This window comes from Salmo salar, chromosome 16 (genome assembly GCF_965601325.2).
Source record: "Salmo salar chromosome 16, fSalSal1, whole genome shotgun sequence".
NCBI classification, from domain to species: domain Eukaryota; kingdom Metazoa; phylum Chordata; class Actinopteri; order Salmoniformes; family Salmonidae; genus Salmo; species Salmo salar.
In genome coordinates, this window is record NC_138306.1 from 80,709,651 (window position 1) to 80,724,639 (window position 14,989).

Below are 14,989 nucleotides of genomic sequence, written 5' to 3' on the forward strand. Positions count from 1 at the left end.
TGATGCTAACCGTTTGGTGTGACGCGGGCCCGGTGGGGAGCGTGGTGAAACAGAGGAGACACTGTCAGTCCTTCTGAGTTTTGAGTCAGAGTCTTTACCCGACAAAGTCATGTTAGGATATATCAGTTATCCTGTTAGAGCTTTTGTGCCGAATCCACTGCAGTGTTTCAGGTGCCACGCTTGTGGTCATGTCACAGACATGTCACAGAGATTATGCTCTAAAACCAGCCCTAAAATCCAAATTAGAGCATGACAGACATAGGTTTACCATGTTGAGAAATAGGGTGATGAAAGAAATCAGAGAGGCCTAGGCAAACTTTTTTATTAACATAATTGGTGAAGCAAAGGGAAATTCTAAATTGATCTGGGAGAATCTAAAAACGTTAACAGGGAAAGACCATAGTAACACTGCAAAAAGACTAGAAATCATGGTGAATAACAATCTAACACAGGATGCAGTCGAAATAGCAATAGCCTTCAATTCCTACTTTATTAACTCTGTCAGGGTACTGACACAGAACCCCTCCACTGGTTTATTGGGCTCAGTGCTAGTGAATGACGCTCAACCTGTCTTCATCATAAGGGAGGTTTCTGAGTCAAAGGTGAACAAGGTGATTAGCTCACTAAAGAACTCTAAAGCCAAAGATGTGTTTGGGCTGGACTCTACCTTTCTTAAAAACGACAAAGAGTCACTCATTGGCCCCATTACTAAGGTCACCAACACATCTATTGGTCTGGGGGTATTTCCAAGGGTATGGAAGTCGGCCATAATAACGGCCATCTTTAAATCAGGTGACCCTGCTGACGTGAGTAACTACAGGCCCATTAGTATACTACCTGTGGTGTCAAAGGTTGTTGAAAAGTGTGTAGCAGAACAACTGATTGCCCACCTCAACAACAGCCCCTTCACATTACACTCCATGCAGTTCGGCTTCAGAGCGAAACACTCCACAGAAATGGCCAAATTCTTTCTTCTGGAAAATGTGAAGTCCAAGATGGACAAAGGGGGAATTGTTGGGGCTGTGTTTCTGGACCTAAGGAAGGCTTTTGATACTGTTACCCATGAGATTCTCATCACAAAATTGTCCAAGTTCAACTTTTCCCCCGATGCCTTCAGATGGATGAAATCATACCTTGGAGGCAGAAGTCAGTGTGTCAGAGTGAGCAATGAGCTGTCGCCCACTCTTAGCTATGATGTGGGCGTACCCCAAGGGTCAATACTGGGGCCCCTCCTGTTCAGCCAGTACATTAATGATCTGCCTTCTGTCTGTACTGGGTCTGAAGTTCAAATGTATGCAGATTATACAGTGATATATGTGCATGCAAAGAGCAAACAACAAGCTGCACAAGAACTCACTACTGTAATGGTCCAGGTTACAAAGTGGCTCAGTGACACATGTTTGCATCTCAATGTGAAAAAACTGTCTGCATGTTCTTCACAAAGAGGGCAACAGATGCTACTGAGCCAGATGTCTATGTGTCAGGGGAGAAGCTCCAGGTGGTATCTGATTTTAAGTACCGTGGCATCATACTTGATTCCAACCTCTCTTTTAAAAAGCAGGTGAAAAAGGTTACTCAAATAACCAAATTCAACCTAGCTAATTTCCGATTTATACGAAATTGTTTGACTACAGAGGTAGCAAAACTGTACTTCAAATCTATGATACTCCCCCACTTAACATACTGCTTGACTAGTTGGGCCCAAGCTTGCTGTACAACATTAAAACCTATTCAGTCTGTCTACAAACAGGCTCTCAAAGTGCTTGATAGGAAGCCCAATAGCCATCATCACTGTTACATCCTCAGAAAGCATGAGCTCCTGAGTTGGGAAAATCTTGTGCAATACACCGACGCATGTCTTGTATTCAAGATCCTAAATGGCCTAGCTCCCCCTCCACTCAGTATTTTAGTTAAACAGAAAACCCAAACATATGGCAGCAGATCCACAAGGTCTGCCATGAGAGGTGACTGTATAGTTCCCTTAAGGAAAAGCACCACATAATCCCTAGCTGTGTATTGTCGCTTTCCATGTTGTCTGTTGTCTGTAGCTTGTGCGGTGTGGAAACACTTTGTTGGTTTTATGGATTTTGTCTTGTTGCTTTTTGTGCCATGTTGCTCTGTCTGTATGCTACGTGTTGCTTGTCCTATGTTGCTCTGTCTGTATGCTACGTGTTGCTTGTCCTACGTTGCTCTGTCTGTATGCTACGTCTTGCTTGTCCTATATTGCTCTGCGTGTGCTCACTGCTCAGTGATTGTCTGTATTGTAATTGTTTTTAATAACCTGCTCAGGGACTGCGTTTGAAAATTAGCCGGCTGGCTAAAACCGGCACTTTTACTGAAACGTTGATTAATGTGCACTGTCCCTGTAAAAATAAATACACTCAAACTCGCAGCAGAGTGTAGGAGGGAGATTCCAAGACGTGGGTAGTGTGCAGGAGGGCATGGGACAGAGGACTGTGTAGTTTCGGTGGATAAAGTTGTGTGTATCAATTGTAGGGGTGCCCATGTTCCTGGGGATCGGAAGTGTCCGGTGCGAGAGAGGCAGGCTGAGGTGGCTAGAGTCAGAGTAATGCAGAAGGTGTCACATGCTGAGGCATTGGCTTCTTAGCTTTCATAGCAATAGTTATCAACTGTACCGAAGAAATGGAACGTAAATCACAGAAAATAGGTGTTGTGGTGGCAGCTGCAGAGAAGTATTTGTGTATATGAGATTTGACTTCAGAAGAGTTACAGGGTGTGTTGAGTGATGGTGTCCCGTCCTCCCAGGCCGTTGGCATGGTGCAGGAGCTGGTAGGGTCAAGTAGTGAAATGGGGTAGTGTAGGTGGTAGCTGCTGAGAAGTACCTGGGTGTACGAGATTTTACTGCAGAAGCGTGATAAGATGTTTTGAGATTTTAATTTGTATGAAATATTGGTATATAGGTGAAGGGATGGATTGTGGTTATATTTAGAAACATTTCCCCCCTTTTTATTTTTGTATCACAAATGTAACGTGATATAACACACACTAATGCACAGTAGGTGGCGGCATTCACAAATAAAATGTGCGAACGTCATGATACCAAAGAAGAACACGATCTGCACCCGCTCACAGCTCGGGAAATGTTGAAGCCGCTAGTAGCACAAAAGAGTAACCTTCTTTTTCTTTGTTCAGTGAGAGCGCGAGAAAAAGCTGAAGACAAGAAGTGGTACATAACTATTTCCTTACGGTTAAACCTTAACTCCTACCCTAACCAACTATAATAACCCTTACCTAACCCTACCTGAACCATTTTCAACCGGGGGTAGGGACGTCCCTAGGATCCCGGATAGCACGACCAATTTCCTTACCGTTATTTACCAGGACTTTTAGCTAGCTACTTGTTAGATATTGTGAAAATGTTTGGTATTAAAATAATGGGTATGTGGTGCAAGATAATGCTTTAGAAATATGACTCTAAATATGTCTCAGCTGCAAGATGAAGCATTTTAGCGCCTTCTCTCCTGCGCCGTTCCAAGTCGTATATTTTGAATTGTGGCGCTTCTGTGCGCAGCACGGCACAATTCGTTTTTCAGCCAAACGGACGACCCCCTCCGGATGAATATTCTGCAGCTAAAACTCTACAATGAATATGTAGTTATGGATGCACGGACTGACATCAGTATGATAGTTATATGACATCAATATTATATTTAGTTGACATCAATATGGTAGTTATATGACATCAATATCATAGTTTGAAACATATTTTGAAGCTATAGATTGTTTACAAACATTTCAGCAAAAACATCTTATAGTTTGGGTTAAAAGTGACATGACTAATAATATACAGAATATCATGACTTACTTTGTTGAGTAAAAACATACAAAACGTTGGACCGAACCGGTATTATCAGCTTGTTAAAGAGACCATCCTGCTAGTTTTGTGTGGGTGAATACTCTTGACTTTGCTCTGTGCACCGTCTGTCTGTTGTGGCTCAAATAACCGTGTATTAATTATAGATTAGGGAAGGCATACCCGACTACCTCAGCTACCTTTGTTAATTACAACGCCTTGTATGTCAAGGTGGCTTTCCACTGAGTGATATTACTTTTTACCTTTCGATACCTTAAAGAGGCATGACAAGAGATCAATATAATCATAGCAATATCATGTAGGCTAATATCCTAGCTATAACCCAGTAGTAGTGTACTAACCATGCATCATAGTCTTTTGCCTGATACCACTCTTAAACACGCACTGTATGTTTTGACTTGACACAGTAATTAACCTGTTGTTCCATCTCGTTCTCCAGGTGCTAGTTTGATTTCACCTGACCACCTGGCCAGCACCCATAGACCCTCCCATGACAACAAGCCATACCTCTCCGGCTAATAGGAAGTAGATTCTGCCAGCCAATGAAGCAGGGGTGTGTTCAGTTCATTAAACGTTTTACTACGTGCCTGAACGACACGCTTCTCCCAAACCGTTCTTTGAGGTATCTTTGCTCCTGTTTGGTGGTTGTGGCGGTGTGTTGCCCGACCGTTGAGAACAGCACAGTTTTCCGTTCAATCAAAAGTTGCACGCCGTTGTGTCCTGCTGAACACAGCCTTGAGTCCCCAGGAGGAAACCAACTTAGGCCAAGAACAGCCAACCACCCCAGAGAAGAATGGCGAAGGAGTTTCTGCTGGAGAATAAACCGCTGCTAACAGAGATTCTGTCAGCAGAACACGACAATATTCTCCAGTACGCCCATTCAAAGAAACTTGTGGAGCAGCGTGAATACAACATCCTCTCCCACCTGCAACCCAGTCAGCCTCCAGAGACTACAGTCATCAAGCTACTGGACATGCTGAGAGAGAAGGAGAGGAGTACTGCCATGGTTTTGTGGCCCTCCTGCATAAGAAAGAGATCATCGCAAACTTCCCCAGACTCAAAGAGCTGGACTGGACCACCTTCAAAAACCCTAGTGCCTCTGACCCACCCCCAGCCCCACCAAGCATCAGAGCAGGTACAGCCCTGCCCATCTAATCTAGTCTATAATGTTGCTGACTGTTGTGGAGTTTATTGTGCCAACATGGCGCCTATTAAAATTCCTAATCTCAAACTGAGTATGCCTGACTCTGAATATCTAGGTTATGCATGTCTAGATGTATTTCCTTTAAAATGCTGCATTTTGTCCCTCCAATAGGCTCCATAATGGGGAATTTACAGGAAGTAATCAAGGCCTGCGGTTACATCCACAATGTCTCAGCAGTGAAGAGAGGGAAGAAGACAGGATATTTCAATGCAGTTTTACAGCAAGAAGATGAGAGCAGGAATCTGATCGTTTTTCAGCCGCAGCTGCGAGACCGCTTTGCCACAGCAGAGAATCGCAGGTAAATTGGGTATGAAGTGCTCTGCAAAAGCTTTGAGTGCTATGTGATTAGGAATATCTGTGATTAATATTTTATAATGCATGTTTTTGCAGAACTCCAGTGAAGTTGGTGAAAGTGGTGCTCCAGCCATCCATAAGCAGAAACAACAAGATGGAGATGTTTACATACACATCCACATTTTCCAACCTCGAAGATTTACCCTTCAAATTCAACAGCGACCTTCACGGGAGGGTCAAGGATGTGGCCCTAGCTGACCTTCAAGGGGACAAAGAAAACACAGAAAATGCTGTAAAAGAGAAGGTAGCTATAATAATAATAATAATAATTCACTATCAATGAAGTACTGTTATGTTTGAACTCTAACCTTGTCTGTTCAGTGGCCTGTAATGTATTTCTCCTTTTGGTGTTTTTCTTGCATTGTAGGTGAACATTACAGTGGAGGTGATACAGAAACTGAAAGAGCGCCATTGTAAAACAAGATTCAACAAAAGCATGCCCATGGTGGAATACCTAGTCGGTCATATTGATGATTCAACTACACTCACAAAGCTGACCGTGTGGGGTCGTGAAAACATGGTTGAAGAGGGGAAATGGTACCGGGTCACCAATGTTTCTGTTGCTAAGTATGGTGGTAAAACCATGCTGAACACAACACCAGAATCTGCTCTGGTCAACGTGGCTAGTGGTACGAAATGCGATCTGCCACACAACATGGTACAGCCTGAGAAGTTTGAGGGGAAAATCATTGGATACTGGTTGTCCCAAGAGTACACTTGCCCAGAAGCGCACCCACTGGAGAGGGTGGACACCACTGAAAAGATGGTGACTTGTAAGCATTGCCCTATGTCGTACATACTATCCCTGATGGAAGGATAACTAGAGGGAAGCTCTCCATACAATCTGATGATCTGGTCAGCTGGGTGTTCACTGTAGAGGACAGTGTCATCAGAAATGTTCTGCGAGGAAGGTGGGAGGGGAGAGAGTCTCTGAAGGACATTGAGGACGCACTGGTCGAACTGCCACCAGTGACAGTCACTGTTCTCAATGGTCATGTGTTAACCGTTACAACTCAGTCAGGATGTCACCACAGGATGAGAAGAGGAAAATTACCGCCAACAGCACGTTTAGTCTGGACTGATGGTTTTCATTTTTTATTTATTTAACCTTTATTGAACTAGGCAAGTCAGTTAAGAACAAATTCTTATTTACAATGACGGCCTACCAGAAGGCAAAAGGCCCCCTGCGGGGACGGGGGCTGGGATTAAAATAAAAACATAGGAGTGTGGTTCCTTTAGTCATTTTGATATCACCTGGGCCATCACTGCTTCAATATGTCTTAAGTGAAAAACGGCAAGCTGAAAATGTACATAGACTGATAATAAAAATAAAAAACGTTTAAAAAGTTTATTTTTATTACAGGTCGGTATGTCTGTGGTACTTTTATATGTCCAGGTAAAAGCTAATTTTGTATTTAATTTTGACGTTTGTTTAAAACAAGCTCTGCTAAGTGAATAAAATGGAGATTGAAAAACTGTCAATGAAAATAGCACTTATAAAAACACAGGGAAATGAAAGCCAAACAGACTTAGGTGAAGTGAATACATAGCTGTGCAGTGTTGATATCTAACCAAGAGCTGAGCACACAAGCAAATATAAAACTGTCATCCATTTCCTTTATGTAGAAAGAAACGAACTAACTAGTACAACGGAGGGAAAAAAACTTATTTAATCAATTTTAGAATAAGGCTGTAACATAACAAAATGTTGAAAAAGTCAAGGGGTCTGAATACTTTCTGAATGCTCTGTATACAAAACTACTCTAAGTAGTACAACTGTACCATACTCTCAATAACTATATAGTCAAAGCAGTAGTCTGTACACAACAAAATATGTTCTAAAATCCAACTCTCACTCCTTTTCTCCCTGGTGTGGAGCATTGATCAGTACCCCTGTCATCCTCAGGCCTGTGGCTTGTTGGCTGTCTCCTGTGCCTGGTCTGGGTTGGGGTACCCTGGGTCTCAGCTTCCACTGGGGCCTGGCTCTCCATAGGGTGATGACAGCTCTGGGCTGAGCAGCAGCAGCAGTCATGTCCCTGTCTGACCTGTTTACACCCACAAACAGACTCGGCTGGGCCCTTTCCGTCCCTCCATAGACCCCACCCAGCCTGTTAGTTGAGATAGCATTGTTTTGGGCCAAACTGGTCGAGGAGCTTGACTTGGTGCGTCCCAACCTGACTCTAGACACGTCTGTCCTTAGATGCTCGGAGGAAAGGCTCTTGTTAAGAATGACTGATTTGACTGGAGATCCATCCTTCTCTGTCCCACTTTTTCCACCCTCCATGCTCTCAATGTTCACTGTATTGATGCGTAGACCTTGTAAGCCGACGACCATAGTGTCTTGAGGGAGCGGTACTAGGGCATTGGCTGAGCCCTCTGAGCTGAACATACTCAGGGAGGGAACCACCCTGGCTGCCCTGTCCAGCAGAGCTACTCCTGGGACGAACAGCTCCAATCTGTGCTGCTCTGTGAGCTTTGGATGGTCAAGGGAGGAGGCCAGCTTGGGTGTACCCTTCCCCCCACCGCTGCTCCATGTTAGGGGGTTGTAGATGACGTATCCGTCCAGAGGGCAGGAGTTGGACCTCCGAAGCAATGGGTCGACACAGTCTGTGTGGAACTGTAGTAGGGGACAAAGATGGATCAAATTCAGCTACTGCTCTCGCCGTCCATATCAGGACACAGTACATCCTTTCAGAACATACTCAAACCAGTCCAGAATTAAAAAGTGTCAACAGGAATTTTAGTATTTTGGTTTTGGGGCCTTTAGGGTTAAAGACAGGGCATCACCCACTTCAGACTTACTCTGTTTACCTTGTGGTGGCAGAGCAGGAGAGGCATTTTCATTTTTTTAAATTATTTTTCTCCCCAATTTCGTGGTATCCATTTGGTAGTTACAGTCTTGTCCCATCTCTGCAACTCCCGTACGGACTCGGGAGAGGCGAAGTTCGAGAGCCATGCGTCCTCCGAAACACGACCCAACCAAGCCGCACTGCTTCTTGACACAACGCCCACTTAACCCGGAAGCCAGCCGCACCAATGTGTTGGAGGAAACACCGTACACCTGGCGACTGTGTCAGCGTGCACTGCGCCCGGCCCGCCACAGGAGTCGCTAGTGCAAGATGGGACAAGGACATCCCTGCCGGCCAAACCTTCCCTAACCCAGACGGCGCTGGGCCAATTGTGCGCCGCCACATGGTTCTCCCGGTCATGGCCGGCTGCGACAGAGCCTGGACTCAAACCCAGAATCTCTAGTGGCACAGCTATTTTTTATTATTTCACCTTTATTTAACCAGGTAGGCTAGTTGAGAACAAGTTCTCATTTACAACTGCGACCTGGCCAAGATAAAGCAAAGCAGTGCGAAAGTTACACATGGAATAAACAAACATGCAGTCAATAATACAATAGAAAAAGTCTATATACAGTGTGTGCAAATGAGGTAGGATAAGGGAGGTAAGGCAATAAATAAATACAAATAAATAACAGTATGGGGGATGAGGTAGTTGGATGGGCTATGTACAGGTGCAGTGATCTGTGAGCTGCTCTGACAGCTGGTGCTTAAAGTTAGTGAGGGAGATATGAGTCTCCAGCTTCAGAGATTTTTGCAGTTCATTCCAGTCATTGGCAGCAGAGAACTGGAAGGAAAGACGACCAAAGGAGGAATTGGCTTTGGGGGTGACCAGTGAGATATACCTGCTGGAGCGCGTGCTACGGGTGGGTGTTGCTATGGTGACCAGTGAGCGGAGATAAGGCGGGGCTTTACCTAGCAAAGACTTAATAGGTGAGCTGGAGCCAGTGGGTTTGGCGACGAGTATGAAGTGAGGGCCAACCAACGAGAGTGTACAGGTCGCAGTGGTGGGTAGTATATGGGGCTTTGGTGACAAAACGGATGGCACTGTGATAGACTGCATCCAATTTTCTGAGTAGAGTGTTGGAGGCTATTTTGTAAATGACATCGCCGAAGTCAAGGATCAGTAGGATAGTCAGTTTTACGAGGGTGTGTTTGGCAGCATGAGTGAAGGATGCTTTGTTGCGACATAGGAATCCAATTCTAGATTTAATTTTGGATTGGAGATGCTTAATGTGAGTCTGGAAGGAGAGTTTACAGTCTAACCAGACACCCAGGTATTTGTAGTTGTCCACATTTCTAAGTCAGAACCGTCCAGAGTAGTGATGCTGGACGGGCGAGCAGGTGCGGGCAGCGATCGGTTGAAGAGGATGCATTTAGTTTTACATGCATTTAAGAGCAGTTGGAGGCCAAGGAAGGAGAGTTGTATGGCATTGAAGCTCGTCTGGAGGTTAGTTAACACAGTGTCCAAAGAAAGGCGATGCAGTGCCTTAGACCACTGCGCCACTCGGGAGGCCCAGGTCAGGGCAGTTTATCTAACTCTTAACCTTGTGGTGGCAGAACATGTCAGGGCCCGTTTACCTAACTCATTACTTAGTGGTGACAGGATCATTTGAGTTAAGTCTTTACCTTGTGATGGCAGGGCAGGTGTCTGGCCTGCTGCCCTTGCTGGAAGCTCTTCAGGCAGATCCTACACTGCTGCCCAGGGTCCAGCAGGGGGCAGCCTCTCCTCACCCTGACCGAAAGGAGGCTCCTGACCAGGTGTTCTGGCATTGGGTCACTCTCAACAGGAATCATCCTGAAGGGGGAAAGGAAACCAGAGACTCATGGGCTATATTTTAACGGCAGGTAGCTTAGCGGTTAGAACGTTGGGCTAGTAACGGAGAGGTCGCTGGTTCGGCAGGTAGCTTAGCGGTTAGAACGTTGGGCTAGTAACGGAGAGGTCGCTGGTTCGGCAGGTAGCTTAGCGGTTAGAACGTTGGGCTAGTAACGGAAAGGTCGCTGGTTCGAATACCAGTGAAAAAATCTCTGCCCTTAAGCAAGGCTCTTAACCCTAATTTACTCCAGGGGTGCTGTACTACTATGGCTGACCCTGTAAAACAACACATTTCACTGTTCCTATATGGTGTATGTGACAATAAAACAAAATGTAATTAACTGCACTTAAATATGAATCACAATGCTTATTGCAGCAGGTTGTAAAGTGTAACAGCCTGTATGTGTGACAACATCTTAGCATTTTAGCACTGTCTACATGTCATTCAGGGTGTTCAGGCACTGAGCATAATCATCTATTTATACAGGGTTCTTACAGAGATTCCAGTGCTCACCTGTCACCCACTGACTGAGTGGTCATCTCACGTGGTTCACCCAGTGTGTTGAACACACGCTGACCCAAGGACAGCCACTTCTCAGTCCTTTTCTGATGGACATAATAGCTGATGTCATAAGTTTATCATGTCCACTTCCTGACACAAATATATGCAGAAATGCTCACAGAGTCTAACTGAAGACTGCTTACCGTACGTATGGCAAACAGATGCTGAGGGTGACAGCACCTTCTTATACAGTCCTCGCAAAGGTGATAGTACCGGCAGACTGTGCACCTAAAGGGAAGTCATAGTTGATGCACAACAGTATAGGTAAGTGGATGGGGGAAAAGTATGTAAATTCGAGCTCAAGGTCTATTGGGCCTGGGCATTATGACAACAAGACTTACTTGAAGCACTTGCCAGTGATGGGGCAGACCCTGCAGTTGTTGCAGAGCACCCCGAGGTGTCTGTCGGGCCTCTCTCTCTCAGCAGCTGTGTGGAGCTTAGCCACATTCCTCACCTGCTCCAGGAGCAGCTTGACCAGCCCAAAGTCCTCCCGGCACAGCGGGCACTTCACCATGGCTTCCCCCTCCCCCTCCGGACGTGCCTGGTGGTCTGCCCACACCTTCATACAGGAGATATGGACGTTGTTGCCACAGCCGAACCTGAGTGAGAAGACATAGGGGATGACAGTTGGTGGCAGAAGGTGTTTTCCCTCCCACTCACATGTTCCCCTGTTGTTGCAGTAAAACAGTAGGTCAGTTCAGGCACATTTCCCCTATCCTCAAATCACTTTCCTTTGTGTTCTCCATCATATCATTAAGAGCTAGTAAGCATTTAATAGGTATACCAAGGGTGGCCCAGTAAGTGTGTTGACATTATAATCCACGTGATGATCTGACCTGCAGTAAGACACAGGCAGCCGTTTCCCCAGCAACTCCTCTTGACAGATGGGACACACATCCTCGGCTTCGATCTCCTTCTGTCTGACCCCTCCGTCCGCCTCAGCTGGGTCTGGTCTGGGGTAAGGGTCAGCCTCAGAGCAGGGTGGGTGTACAGGCCGGGGGGTTCTGCTCCTGTGTAAACCCTGTAGCAGCTCCAGGATCTGCCTTTCAACCAGGACCTGCTGGAAGCAATCTGCAAGTGAACATACCAGAGAGCACAGTAGAGTTTAAGAATACGCTGTTAAAAATCCAATCATTTCTACAGAGTACCTAGGGTTTGAATTGCAATTTGGCATATGCATTGTAGCCTATGTTATGTCTAAGTGAAACTTACATTCATGTTCTCTAGGCAGTCTGAATTTCCGCAATAAAACCCTACAATGAAAGTAGAATTATTTTACAGAATGAGCATGCACTATCTTTTATGTGTGATCGGTATGTTTTCTTCATTATTACCAGCAGATGTGTTTGCAGAGGTCTCTCTCTTTGTGGAATGTTGAACAGGTACATGTATGAGGGTCTCCCAAGAACACCTGTGGAATATGAAAAATAGGCTACCTGATTAAGAATTAAGAAAGTATTTCGTGTCAAAATGTAAATAGGACTATAATGTTGATGATGTCAAGTTAGGATGTTGCACATGCAGGCCTACTTTGAAGTTTTTGGGTTCCCCCTCCTCTTTGAGTAGGAATCCGGTCGGACCATACTCTTTCAGGATGAATATGGTCGTGTTCAGGGCCTCGTCCTGGTGCCAGCTAACCGCATCACTCACGGTATTCTTCCAGACAGTTTTCCTGAACATAGCACAACTCTCACAGAATTTCTAGGGAAGAGGACTGAGGAGGACTGAGGAGAGGAGGAGAGACGACTAGAGCAATATCCTCATACCAAGTCGATGTGCATACCCTGCTATATCAGCAAAGGTTGAAATTTTAGTAGCTAACTATGCAGCTAGCTAGCTTATTGTTAAACGCTCTGAAACTGACGTAGGCAGCAACAACAACAGCTCAGACACCTGTTTGCCGTAGTCATGGTAATTCAGAAAGATGCCTTGGTACATGTGTGCCCCCTTGTGAATTCATGCGATATTACATGCTATTTAAAAAAAACGTTATCTAACTAGGCAAGACCGTTAATAACACATTCTTATTTACAATGACGGCCTACAGTGGGTTAACTGCCTTGTTCAGGTGCAGAATGACAGATTTTTTACCTTGTCAGCTCAGGGAATTCGATCCAGCAACCTTTCACTTACTTGCCCAGTGCTCTAACCACTAGGTTACCTGCAGCCCCTGTACAATTGGTAATAAGCACAATACCATGATATTAGCATGTTATGACGGTTGTCTTACCTGTAGATGGTTAGGAACCAGATTTTAGCCCAGCAAATCATATTTCAGAGTGTTGTGAGTGAGTCTGTGTTACATTTACATTACATTTAAGTCATTTAGCAGACGCTCTTATTCAGAGCGACTTACAAAATGGTGCATTCACCTTATGATATCCAGTGGAACAACCACTTTACAATAGTGCATCTAAATATTTTAAGGGGGGGGGGGGGGGGGGGGGGGTTAGAAGGATTACTTTATCCTATCCTAGGTATTCCTTAAAGAGGTGGGGTTTCAGGTGTCTCCGGAAGGTGGTGATTGACTCCGCTGTCCTGGCGTCGTGAGGGAGCTTGTTCCACCATTGGGGTGCCAGAGCAGCGAACAGTTTTGACTGGGCTGAGCGGGAACTGTGCTTCCTCAGAGGTAGGGGGGCCAGCAGGCCAGAGGTGGATGAACGCAGTGCCCTTGTTTGGGTGTAGGGCCTGATCAGAGCCTGAAGGTACGGAGGTGCCGTTCCCTTCACAGCTCCGTAGGCAATCACCATGGTCTTGTAGCGGATGCGAGCTTCAACTGGAAGCCAGTGGAGAGAGCGGAGGAGCGGGGTGACGTGAGAGAACTTGGGAAGGTTGAACACCAGACGGGCTGCGGCGTTCTGGATGAGTTGTAGGGGTTTAATGGCACAGGCAGGGAGCCCAGCCAACAGCGAGTTGCAGTAATCCAGACGGGAGATGACAAGTGCCTGGATTAGGACCTGCGCCGCTTCCTGTGTGAGGCAGGGTCGTACTCTGCGAATGTTGTAGAGCATGAACCTACAGGATCGGGTCACCGCCTTGATGTTAGTGGAGAACGACAGGGTGTTGTCCAGGATCACGCCAAGGTTCATGTGTTCATGTGCAGCATGTGCTTGAGAGTTCTAGGACAACACAATCACAACACCATTTGATAGCAAATTACACTTGTCACCCTAAGACCCAACTGGTGTTAGGCTATGTTATTTACAGTCCTGTAAAATATACCACTGATGTCACAACAACTTTTCCATTGAAAACTCCTCGCAGAATGGATTCCCAACAGTTTCCCCCTATGTATTGTAAACTATGACAAATATCTCTATTTTCTTTCTCTCTCTCTCTCTCTCTCTCTCTCTCTCTCTCTCTCTCTCTCTCTCTCTCTCTCTCTCTCTCTCTCTCTCTCTCTCTCTCTCTCTCTCTCTCTCTCACACACACACACACACACACACTTTAACTAACCTTGTAGGTACACACAATTGATTCCCATTCAAAATCCTATTTTCCCTAACCCCTAAACCTAACCTTTACTCTAGTCCTAATCTTAACTCCAAACCATAAACCTAACCTTAACACTTAACTCCTAACCCTAAACCTGACCTTTAACTCCTAGCTCTACTTCTAACCCTAACACTAATTCTAAGCTTAACCCAAAACCCCCTAGAAATAGCATTTTTCCTTGTGGGGACCAACAGAATGTCCCCAGTTGGTCAAATTTTGGTTATGTTACTATTCACAAGTATAGTACACACACACACACACACACACACACACACACACACACACACACACACACACACACAGAGAGAAAGAGAGAGTATTGGTATTGATTCATGTATCTGTACCTTCCCAAAGTGGGCAGTGGCTGCATGCACGCCTCTCCTCTCTGGAGTTTGGGCCAAGCCAGTCATTGTCCATTTGGAAGACCCATTTGCAACCGCGCTTTAACTTCCTGACTGTCTTGAGATGTTGTTTCAATATATCCACATAATTGTCCATCAACATGATGCCATCTATTTTGTGAAGCGCACCAGTCCATCCTGCAGCAAAGCACCCCCACAACATGATGCTGCCACCCCCGTGCTTCACGGTTGGGATGGTGTTCTTCAGCTTGCAAGCCTCCCCCTTTTTCCTCCAAACATAACAATGGTCATTATAGCCAAACAGTTGTATTTTTGTTTCATCAGACCAGAGGACATTTCTCCAAAAAGTACAATCTTTGTTCCCATGTGCAGTTGCAAACCGTAGTCTGGCTTTTTCATGGCGGTTTTGGAGCAGTGGTTTCTTCCTTGCTGAGCGGCCTTTCAGGTTATGTCGAAATAGGACTCGTTTTAATGTGGATATAGATACTTTTGTACCTGCTTCCTCCAGCATCTTC

The 14,989-nt window shown here is 45.4% G+C and overlaps 1 protein-coding gene across 1 annotated transcript; it reads right to left on the bottom strand.

Moving 5' to 3' along the window:
- Positions 1-7,045: 7,045 nt before the first annotated feature.
- On the bottom strand, positions 7,046-12,507 carry zswim2 (zinc finger, SWIM-type containing 2). Its single transcript, XM_045698067.2, has 9 exons — positions 12,148-12,507; positions 11,952-12,028; positions 11,830-11,870; positions 11,454-11,688; positions 10,959-11,216; positions 10,761-10,845; positions 10,570-10,661; positions 9,869-10,037; positions 7,046-8,010 (listed from the first exon to the last, which is right to left on the bottom strand). Exons 1-9 carry the CDS (start codon positions 12,295-12,297, stop codon positions 7,246-7,248), a joined length of 1,872 nt encoding a protein of 623 aa, XP_045554023.1. The 5' UTR covers positions 12,298-12,507; the 3' UTR covers positions 7,046-7,245.
- Positions 12,508-14,989: the final 2,482 nt, after the last annotated feature.

What these genes read in the sequence shown, in the direction of transcription:
- zswim2 (XM_045698067.2), bottom strand. Translation starts at nt 12,297, where the DNA reads ATGTTCAGGAAAACTGTCTGGAAGAATACCGTGAGTGATGCGGTTAGC. An exon ending in ACTGCCTAGAGAACATGAAT is followed by an intron (nt 11,689 to 11,829) that starts GTAAGTTTCACT and finishes GTTCACTTGCAG; the next exon opens with ATTGCTTCCAGCAGGTCCTG. An exon ending in ATCACTGGCAAGTGCTTCAA is followed by an intron (nt 10,846 to 10,958) that starts GTAAGTCTTGTT and finishes ACTTCCCTTTAG; the next exon opens with GTGCACAGTCTGCCGGTACT.